Source organism: Scaptodrosophila lebanonensis, unplaced genomic scaffold (assembly GCF_003285725.1).
Source record: "Scaptodrosophila lebanonensis strain 11010-0011.00,11010-0021.00 unplaced genomic scaffold, SlebRS2 tig00000113-arrow-arrow-pilon, whole genome shotgun sequence".
Classification (NCBI taxonomy): Eukaryota; Metazoa; Arthropoda; class Insecta; order Diptera; family Drosophilidae; genus Scaptodrosophila; species Scaptodrosophila lebanonensis.
In genome coordinates, this window is record NW_022060575.1 from 1828726 (window position 1) to 1840261 (window position 11536).

General features: G+C 42.4%; 1 protein-coding gene across 1 annotated transcript; it reads left to right on the top strand.

Moving 5' to 3' along the window:
* The first annotated feature begins 6280 nt into the window (after positions 1 to 6280).
* Positions 6281 to 7787, top strand: LOC115628340. The gene is made up of 2 exons (XM_030524403.1): positions 6281 to 6479; positions 6545 to 7787. The coding sequence occupies exons 1-2, from the start codon at positions 6330 to 6332 to the stop codon at positions 7661 to 7663; spliced, it is 1269 nt and encodes a 422-aa protein (XP_030380263.1). The 5' UTR covers positions 6281 to 6329; the 3' UTR covers positions 7664 to 7787.
* The last annotated feature ends 3749 nt before the right edge of the window (positions 7788 to 11536 follow it).

Here is an 11536-nt window from a genome sequence, read left to right on the forward strand (position 1 = left end):
CGGGTAAAGGATTATCCAGCGATGAATATTCAACCATACTGTTTTATTCTATTATTTTCGTCAGTAGCAAAAAGTCTACCAAAAATAATTGTGGAAACAATTAATATTGATTCTCCAATATAATTTCATGCAGAATATTGTAAGGTATTATAAAATATCCGGTTTTCATGTGACATCTGAGCTGCATCAATTTTGATAATACCTGTCAAAACTGAAGAACATTAAGAGTTCTTTCGGAACTTTGGTTTCCAGACTAAGCACCCAAGCCTTAAAAACCAGGAAAACCCCGATGTGAAAATATTGTGAGAGGCAATATGGTTGATTAAGTGGGATTAAGTCTAAGGTTGATTAAGTCTAAGTCTTAGAATCCTAAGTTGTATTTTGGAGCATTAGCTGGATCATTAATCTAGTGTCGCTGCATTGCAGAGAGTATGAAAAATGTGCCTCTAAATGTCGGAACACATTAGGAACACAAATACATGTAAGTACCGCACTGAGCGGATCGGGATGAGCGCCGGAAAACTCGCGTAGTTGCGTGTTAAAACATCGATCCTGCGATTTATCAAGTCGAACTGTTGCTGCGGTCCTGTCGTCCTTTCACAGCCGACGGCTTCATTGATAAATGCACCAATTTGTGGATTGTCAATCAGAAGTGCTGCCAAAACTGAATGACTGACAGGACTGACAGCAAACACGCGGCGATGTGGCAAGTTCGCCAGGAGTTTCTGGCTGTTGCTGTTGTTGTCGCTGCCATTGATTGTTGCTGTTACTGTTGTTGTTGTTGTTATTGTGTACCTAATGTCTCTGTAAATAAGGCGCGCCGCATTGACGGCTCCTGCGCCGGTAGTTCTAAATCAGTCTCCTGTTTACAAATGTGTCGCCGTGTGCGCTGCGTAATTCAATCCTTGCGTGCAGGATGCACCCGAGCGGCAGCCGTCGCCGCTCCCAAACCAATAAATACCACTTAGATTCAACTAAGTACTTGGCATGGGACAACTAACATGCATATGTGATGGTGTCTGCGTCTCTCTCTGTGTGTGTGTGTCAACAAAGTCATGTATCGGCATGTTGGCGGATCGTCGATTCCGCACATGTCGTGTCCTTTGACACACACAGCGTGGCAGACGCGCAGCTGAGCATGCGTGCCGACTTCTTGTTGCTGTTGTTGTTTGCCATCGACCTGGGTCAGGACACGCATGTGCACATAAATTAACACGAGTACCCAACACTGCCGGCGGCAGCTTCTGCGACGAGACGCGACGCGATGCGACGCTTCGTGTCGAATCCCATCCTGCCGAATCCCTTTCATGCACTGATTCGAGACCATCCCCTGCACCTTTGCTCCCCATTAGCACGCGTCCACTTGGAACGCATGCGCAGCCACTTGAGGGGCAAGCTGCACAAACTGTGTTGTTGCTGTTCTTGATGCTGCTGCTGCTGGCCCGGTTAAAATTAGTCGAGGCCTGTCAGCAAATCTGATTTAGTGCTTGCCCGCCGAGCAGATGCTGTTTGCCGTCTGCTGCAGCCCCAACGAAAGTCCTTAACATCCTTGCTCAAATTATAATTCTAGCGGCAATTTAATTAAGCAATTACAAGCGTTTCTTTGTTTCTCATTTCGAGTGTTGATTTATTTTCGGATACCAGCAGCATTTGTCGCCACACACACACACACACACTCGGGGGAACTATACATACACGTAAGTATATACACCTAATTCTGTTTTTACACGGTAGGTTAGTTCCAAAAAAAGTCGTGTAAGAACCGTATAAAAAAGACATAGATAATATGTTATTTTGAATCGTGCTAAATGGAATAAAGTCGTTGAACCATATATTAAATATTAATTTTTCAAACCGTGCTAAATCACAACCTTGTAAAATCAGAATAAGTTGTACTCCAAAAGAAAACTAAGAACCACGTTGAATTTATTATAACCTTAAATTTAGAAATTGTTGAACTAATTCTTAGGTCTATGCGGAGTACACTCAAAGAACACATTTAAAATTTTATATTTACCCATAGATTTAAATATATCCGCCATTAAATTTGCGCCAATTTTTTATTTTTAAATATGTATTGATATTCAAATGATAAATACTCGTAGTTAATTTTTGTTTCTATTTACAATTTGAGTTATATTCAAATTAGGTGTGCGTTACAAACTTTTAAATGTAATGTAGTATTTAAATTAATTATTTAATCAACTACAAAAGACGTTAAATAAAATATTAAAATGTATGTTCATGTAGTGTCGTAAATTTAAATTGCATGCATTTATACTTTATTTTGCAAAATATTCTATTATTTCAATAAGTATATAAATGAATATTTTCGTTATGTAGAATTGAACCTACGAAAACAATAAATTGAATATGAAAATATTCATATGTAACCATGTGATTTGATTATTGTAGTAAAGGATCTGTAAGATAAAATGTATAATATTCTTGATCCGTCTATATAAGATCTCAGGGAGGACAATAGCTTATTAACTAAACTTGGCATCCAGGTTCTCTCATGTAACTGATCTAAAAACATACTCATATTATTTGTTTAATTATTGATATTTGATACATTAAATTTTGAATGGAAAAGTTGTAGGATCTCTGCACTCGCAACTCTGGTTATTGCAGGAAGAGAGCTGCCTCATCTCTCTTAGTTTGTGGAAAACACGCTTCTCAGGGAACATAATAATAAGCAACAACCATTGCCTGGGACGAACCTAGGAAAAATGTATACATTTCCCCTGGTTTCTTTCTAACTAATAGTTGTTTTTATGCAAATTGAACTTAACGGAGAAATTAATTATAAAGCAGTATATGGAGCAAAATGTTGTATCTACTACTACTAGTACTACTACTACTACTACTACTACTACTACTACTACTACTACTACCACTATCTACGACTACCACTACTACTACTACTACGACGACTAGACGACATACGACTCAGACTACTACTACGACGACGACTACGCTACGCGACGACTAGAGACGACTACTACGACGACTGACGATACTACGGACTACGACGACGACGACGACGGACGACGACGACGACGACGACGACGACGACGACGACGACGACGAGACGACGACGACGACGACGACGACGACGACGACGACGACGACTCCGACGACGACGACGACGACGACGACGACGACGACGACGACGACGACGACGACGAAGACGACGACGACACGACGACGTACGACGACGACTACGACGACGACGACTAGACTACTACTACTACTACTAGTACTAGCTACTACTATACTACTACTACTACGACTACGAACTACTACTACTACTACTACTACTACTACTACTACTACTACTACTACTACTACTACTACTACTACTACTACTTCTACTACTACTACTACTATCCAGCCCATGAAAAATAATTCACACTGCTCTCCGCAAGTTACGATCACCTTCAAGTGCAATTGTCCATTGAGGGGTTTAGTTGAGAAGGGACCTAGGCGATAGTTCTATTAAAAGTGAAATTTATATCCCATGACACGGCTCACAAAGCGGTCAACGTGAATGTGCGGGCCAACATATGGCCGCAAACTGAGTCAAGATTAAGTGTGGGTGCAACGCCGGCCAACTGACCCACAAGTAAGGCTCTCAAGTGCAACAGATGCACTCCGACTGGACAAAATTAATAACAAGCCACAAGAAGAGTGGATGGTGGTGTGGCGAGCCGTGTGTCGGCTGTCAAAGCTGTCGGGCATGTCAGTGTATTGAGAAATTAATAAAATGCCCAGGTTATGGGCCAGGCCGAAGCCTGTGGCAAGTGGAGGACAGCTGCGCGTTTCCACTTGTGCCTCGGCGTCGTCCCCTGTGCGGCTACTTGAGTTTTATGGATTTATTTGTCGAGACTCTAGCCCCACCCCGATAAGGACGACAGCCACCAAGTGCTGTGCGTGGCAATTAATCATGAGTTGAGAGACAACATTTTGTGATTTTTAACGACTGCGCCTGCTGTCAACGCGCATCCTTTTCGTCCCTGCACCCCGTTCGGGGGCGTGCTGCGCCCCATAGAAGTTGGTCGGTCTGATAAATGTTTGCGTTGCAGCCATCAAATAGATTTATTATTGAAAATATTTGTGTCATTTGATTTTTATTGCGACGTCATCTTTGCCGTTTGTTGTGACATTTGCACCGATCCAGCGAAACCGAAACACTCGAAAGCAAATGTTGTGTTAAATTCATTTTATGATGACTCGACGCGCTCGTCCATTTTTGAATACATATTGTGTTTATATCGAGTCCCCGTCCTGTCGACTATGTGGCCGTAAAATAGCAAATAAACCTACACAGCTGTTTCGTATGAGCTCGGTCCATGATCCCTCTTGCCATTACTTTTGCCGATGAAAGTGAATAGGAAGGAAACAGCCGCACTGGCACTCTACCACTTTTTAATCAAAGCATTTCGTCCAGGTGGAAATGGGTCTCTTTTTTATATCTAAGATAAAATTTACGAGACTTGAAGCTTTGGTTTGGAGGCTCGTCAATAAGAGCGACAGGATTGCCTGACTGAATAAGTCCAAAATTAAGTTACAGGTTAGTTAGTGCTATACACCCTATTGACTGTGTGGAACGTCTCAAGCGCGGTAGCTTTTCCCACGTTCACCTTTGCCACTGTGCTGATTAGAGCATATCAATAGACTGAGGCGGTAAATTCAACTAATCCTGCACATAACACTAATTAACCCTTGTCTGTATGTCCACCGACAACGAATACACAACACCTTTACACATAATTAGGCCCATTTGACTGCGCAGACAAAGGTAAACAGCTAAACACGTCAGCTCCAGCGACGCCACTTCACTCGGGCTAAGTGAGCTAAGCGGCCCAACCATTCATTAATCCACATGGAAGGAGAAAGAGTGAGGCCATAGCCACAGCCACAGCCACCTGTGCAACGCCGCCTCTACGCAATGCAAACGGCGGCATGGCACAAAGCCACAACAGCCTATTAGCCACAATAAAGAGGCAGCTCGGTCTCGCGACTCCAGTTCTTACCAAATTCTATTATGCAGTTATGCAGATGGATGCAATGCAATGTGGATGTGGTTGTGGATGTCGATGTCGATGTCGAGGTGTTTACCCGCCGACGGCTGCAGATGCCATTACAATGTAAATACTCGAACAAGAAAAGTTCACTCAGAAACTTAATACGGGGGGGTGGGCAACGAGGCTGGGTCTGGGTCTGGGGCTGGGTCTGTGGCTGACGACGCGCGTAGAAAGCCATTTCATTAGGCAGGCACAACGAAGCAGACTTGGACTGCTGCTGGCTTTTGAAGTGAACAATTGATCAAATATCATAATTTATCAAATGACAATGCGGCGGTCTCTGTGAGACAGCAGCCCAGCCGTCTCCATGGTGTTTGCCCCGCCAAGGCACGACATTGCGGGCTGTTTTTAGAAAGCTACAACCTAATTTATTTGAACAATTTAGTTTGACACAAACACAAGAGCAACAGCCATTTAGCTTGTCGTTCTTATTTATTTCGATTGCCGTCCCAATGAAGATATCAAAGTGGCCTGCATAGAATAATTGGGCATGCCCATTGGAGACTTGTAACTGATACATAGAATGTGAGAATCGTGGTGGTCTGTGCGGCGTAACCCAAGCCTATGTTGCCCTCTAATAGGTCAGCAGGTTGACTACCATAAAGAATCGGGATAGATGAGTACCTGCATTCGGAACTTCTCCAATGCATTGGATATTATGTAATTGATTGTGAGAGTTTGTTTAGCTAAAAAGTTATTTAAATTGCCGTTGACTTGTCAGTAAGGTGGGCATAATTCACCTGGAATTCAAGTCCAAAACTTGTGATAAATCGCTTTGTCTAGTATTTGTGAATTTCTTACAAGAAGCATCAAAATAGCCAGCGTTACAAAACTGGTCTGGTCAATATGGACAATACCCTTGGTATATTCATTAGCTTAGATACTGCCCCAAGGGCTTTTGTATGAGGATTTTTATTTTTGTAGGATAATATAAGGTTTGGATTTCGTTGGAGGAGAACTCTTTAAAAGTGCACTAAGGTGTTCTTTTTGAAACATTTTTCACTTTATGTATGTACTTGTAAAATAATTCAAATTATTGTGATCGGCTCAATCATACTTTTTTCCTCGCTTTTTAAATATTAGAAAAAGTTTATTAATTTATCAAAAGCATAAAATAAAAGTCGTTTTACATTTGGCACATCTGTCTAAATTTATATTAAATATATGAGATTTTATAGAACACATCCGTTTCAAGCTGTTAACACGAAATCGTTTCTACAACACAAAATTGTTGGTAAAATGGAGAAATACGAAAAAATGAAGAAACTGCAGCAAATGGCTGCTATCGATCCGCAGCCACCAAAATGCAGCTGTAACTGCAAGCGCAAGTTGGATCCGTATCAATTGTTTGACGATAACATCGAGGATATAGCCAACAGTTTGGCGCAGGTATAAGCCGAGTTTTCAGCTTTAGTTTGAGCTTTCTCTTTAGGACTTTCACACCCTATTCGCAGATCATGCTCATCTGTGGCATCAATACCACAAAGTGTTACAACGCGAAGCCGATTATCAAGCGCGCGTTCGTGTATCACGAGAAGATGCGCACCAAGTGCCCCCCGGAGCCGGATCGGGCGATTCATTTGAATCGCGATGATATGCTGCAGGCACTGCTTATCAAATGTGACATGCAACGTGTGGAGGCAATGCTGTCGTATGCAATTATTAAGCGAGCTTTTAAGGCCTTTTTCCACGGTAAGCCACCGACGACGATCAGCAACCCAATTGTGGACGCTATGGCCATACACGGCCAGGAGTCCGCTTGGTTGCACGCGGCTTACAAGACGGCGCGAATCTTCGACAACTACAGGGCGGCCTTCTTCTGGGCGCACAAGTCCTACGAGAAGCAAATCAATCTTGTCTACCGTAATCTCTTCCGGCGCATGCGCACACGAGCCGATCCGATGCAGGTGCCAACCTGCAAGTGTCGCGGCTGTTCCAAGCAGGAGGTGCCTGGTAGTCCGAAGCCTGCAGGACGGGACTATACGCAACTCAAGCTGGCTGAATGCGACAACTTGCTGGAGTCGTGCATTGTTTGTGGCTTGCAGTTGCCGAAGATGAAAACAAATGGGAAGGTGAAGGTGAAGCCACCGCGTCCAATAATTAACCACGAGCTTAACATGCAGCGGTGCGAGAAGTGCAACTCACCGTTTCTTATCTGTGAGTGCAACATAGATCCGTTAACGGGCGAGCAGTTCGGTGAGTGTGGCCAGGATTCATACAAGGTGAAGTGGTATCGGGTGGAGCAGGAGGCGCCCAATTTGGCTGGAAGCGAGGAGGCAATGACCGATGAAAAGTCTACGACCGACTGGTTGAACCATCACTGTCCCATCGACTGCAGACATGGCAGCAGTAGCGATTCCTCAGACGTCTGTCATGAGCAACGGAAGACTGAATCGGGAGCGGAGTCCGAAACAGAATTCACCAGCTGCACTGGCGAGGAGCAGGATATCGTTGCTAAATTGGAGGAATACCTGAACCAGTTGTGGGCCGAAGAGGTGGCGGCAAAGAAAAATCCAAAGACCTATAAACCAACTATGGACCGAAAGCCTCGCGCTTCCTGCCAGCGGAACTGATTCTCTTTTAATGACAATTTTAACTTGCTACGTGTATCTTTTGAGCCTGCAATACAGCAAACAGTCTGCAGACTTTACCGACAATCGAGTCTGAAAGTGTTGTATGGACTGTAAGAGGAAACTACTTACGGTTTCTTTCTTGGGCGACTTAGTGTTTTGCAAAATCGACTATTCTAGACCAAGTTATTAGCTTTTGTAGCGGTTGGTACGAAAAATGATTTGCTCGTCTTATACAACTCGCTAGTAATTATTAATTTGACGTTGAAGAGATTCCGAAGAGATTAGTATAGGAATCAAAATTGTTATATACCTACTCGTATGTACTATATGTATATACATACAAGTATGGTGCAATTCGGGATATACATATGTGTGTATGAGCATTAAATGTACCTGACTAAGGCTGCAGAGTTGGGCTAGATTATCGAGCGTGAGCCACCTTGCGCGCCCACACTGAAACGGGTGCTTATCGGCTACGCATGCGCAGTTCATCTACAGACGGAGGCAGCCACTGGCGCACTCACGCCCCACAGCGCTGCTGATGATCACGCGTTGACAATGGCCACTTAAAATGCCATTGCGACGTGTAATCGGTCTTAAATTGCTGCCACAACTTCGGCTGGTGCGGAGCCAGCGCTACCACCAACACCGCCAACACCGCCAACTCCTTCACAACCAGCGACTTGGTTGGCTGCGGCCGTTCCACATAAATCGCTCTCATTATCTGCGCAATTGCATCTGCACAATGGCCACAGTGTGTGCACAGTAAAGCACCGCCGTGCCCACTGGCGCAGACTTGGAATCTACCTTGGTTTCTGTGCTCGCTCATTCAAGTGTCGTCGGTGTCGCCGTTCTTATCAATGTCAGCTCATCTGCACGCAGCGGCGACAAACAGCGGCGAACATCTTCTGCGAAAAATAATTCCGCAACTTGTCACATTTAGTAAGTCGCAACGCGAGACGCCTCTGCGCCACAATCCAATGCTTCGCACCCGGCCGTCCCGGCAGTCTGGCTTACGCGAGTCCTTGACAGGCAGCTAAACTATTTTTGGCAGCGGGCTCCTCCGATTCCACCTTGTCCGCTCTCCGCTTCACTATACTCGTATGTATGTATGTACGTACATGGGTTCCTTTAGATATCTGGGAGTGGGGATTGATTTTCGTGTGCAATGTTACTTGAATCGCATTTGCATATAGATTTATTTTTATGGTTGCGTTGCCCGACTGTAACTTATGGTTGTGAAGTAGCAGCGTGTCGCCACCTATTTTAAAGTAGACTTTTGTCTCTAGAGAAAATATGAAAGGAATCTCTATATACATACATACATATGTATATGTACATCCTATATGTATACGCTCATTTCGTGGATACACAGACCAAAATTTTAAATCGTCCACATGCAACGAGAAGCAATTTTGCATTATATTTTTAGAAGCAAATAGATAGTTAAAAGATCGTTATACATTTGCGAGCCTCCATGCTTAATACTTGAAACTACTTTGCAAATTGTCCTATATGTATGTATGATATTAACGTACTGACAGTCGCCTACAACAATATGGACGATTTATTTTTTGGCCGTCAAATTTGTCATTGCTTTATTCAAACGGTTATACCGTTATATAAGACAATTTACAAAGAAATTTAAAAGATTAAACATACGGGATAGCAAAAGTATATACATTTCTTCAATTATCTATTTGGAAATATACTTTTCAAAGCAAATTTGCATGATATCTGCAAAATGTATGTCAAATTTAATGCAAATCATGTAAAAAATTAATTGATAATTGGTTAATAAATGTGTGCATTTACATACATTTTCGAATTAGAAACTGGTAAAAGCGCTAACAGATTTGTGTCTTTGCTGCGTTGCTCAGCACTACACAATTCACAATGGTCGACGATAACGATCAGCTGACAGCTTCGCAGTCCTTTTTCCGATGCCAATTGTAATTTACACTCAAAATGGTGCGCGAAAAGTGTAGAAAGTCGGCGTATTAAGTCGGTAATAAAATCGTATATGTATATATGTATTATAATTGTAATATCATTTATGTATGTAGGTACGTATTTCTTAATTTGTATATCAACATGCATAGTATGTAGTATTTAATCTGCATTTTTGTACATACATACATACTTGTATGTAGATTTGTATAAATATGGTGTGTATATACATACATACGTATAGTATATAGTATAATCACATTTATTTACTCATATTCGAATGTGTGCGTATGTTTGTACAAGTATGTAGATGAAATTGTACGCTCTTGAAAACACGCATTGCGCACGGTCTTTGATGTAAACAAAGGGATATTAAAAGTTCGTATACTCGATAGACGCCTCTTTGGTGCAATCGAAACTATTGAACTGCTCAGAAAGCCATCAAATTTGTATCTAATGGCCGCACTTCAGCACAAGGCAACATACATACGTACATACATATGTACATGCGTACATACATACAAAGATCCAACTGGAGTGTTTGCGCGTGGAGACTGCAGGCAGAAGTCGAGTGGCAAATGCTTTAATTGCCTGCACTGTTGCCCGAACTTAATATTCTTTTTATAGCTGCACTCTTTAACAGCAATTAATGAAGTGTCGAGTTGTTAACACCAACACACACGCATTTCCTTCGATTCAATAGTTTCCAGCATTTGCACTTTAGATACATATACATATACATATGTACATACATATACTATGAAGGCGTTGAATTTGGAAGACGCTAAGAAGCCAAGCAGTTGGGCTGTCGTTGCATTTACCCGGCCCGGCAGCTGTGGCGGCAAGCAGGTGGGGCAACCGAAATTGTAAACAAACAAATTAAAGCGACCCAAGCAGCTCCTTCTTTGTTTAGTGAAGTACACAGCAAAGATCTGTCCGTCACACCGACTCACACATGAGGTGAGAAATCGGGCACGGAGCAGCATAGTCTCCGCTGCTGTCTGTGCAGCGATTTCACAGTTTCGTTGCAGCTCGCTTTCCCGGCCCATGCAATGCAAACAGGCGGCTTAAATGCTGCAGCATTAATCCGCAGGGGTCACGACTTTTTCCAGCTCCCGATTCGGTGGCGCTTGATAGCTGAAATTGAGAATGCCCTAGAAAATATTTCCAAATTTACTATTGTGGGTGTATTATTGGAGACATTCTGTCGTGATAAAACGTTTAATCGTAAAAGTTAATCTTGGCCTAAACCTAAAAGCACTTCATTACAGTGTACAGTGGAGTAAAATCAAAATAAAATGATTCAATTAATTAAAATAAATGCTCCGATCTGAGCTTTATTCATGTACATATGTGTATTTTTTACAAATAATACAAAATTCATCGTAAGTACAGTAAAAAATGTTTTTGTAAGTACTTGGTGCATTTCAACGTATTTCCCAATATTCCAATGGCTTTTAAGTTATTGCCTGGAAAGTAAATGTTGTTACGAAAATAAGTGTGAATATTGTTTCGCATTTTCTCGCTCGTTTCTAAATAGGGTATACTAATATGTAGCGAACCTGTAACAGCATGTTTATATGGGCTTTAATGCTTCGAATAGGCCAGTAATTGCTGAGATTATGTGTGGATCTAAATATATGTACAGCATATATTTGACAGCCAATTGACATTACCTCCCATTGTGCGCCGATGAGTCTGTTGGTCAATATCTCACTGAACATTACTGTGGGAAAACAGTTGTTGGAGCGTTAAATGTGTGGAGCGCCGCCACCGTCACCAACACCGCCGACGCATCTAAGAAGTAGCGAGAAAAATGTTAATGATAAACCTGTTTGTCAATTAAACAAAAATATTGTAATAGTTGATAACAAAATGGACAAACAGAGCAGCAAGCACCGAACTCAATCCGCCGCACCCGAG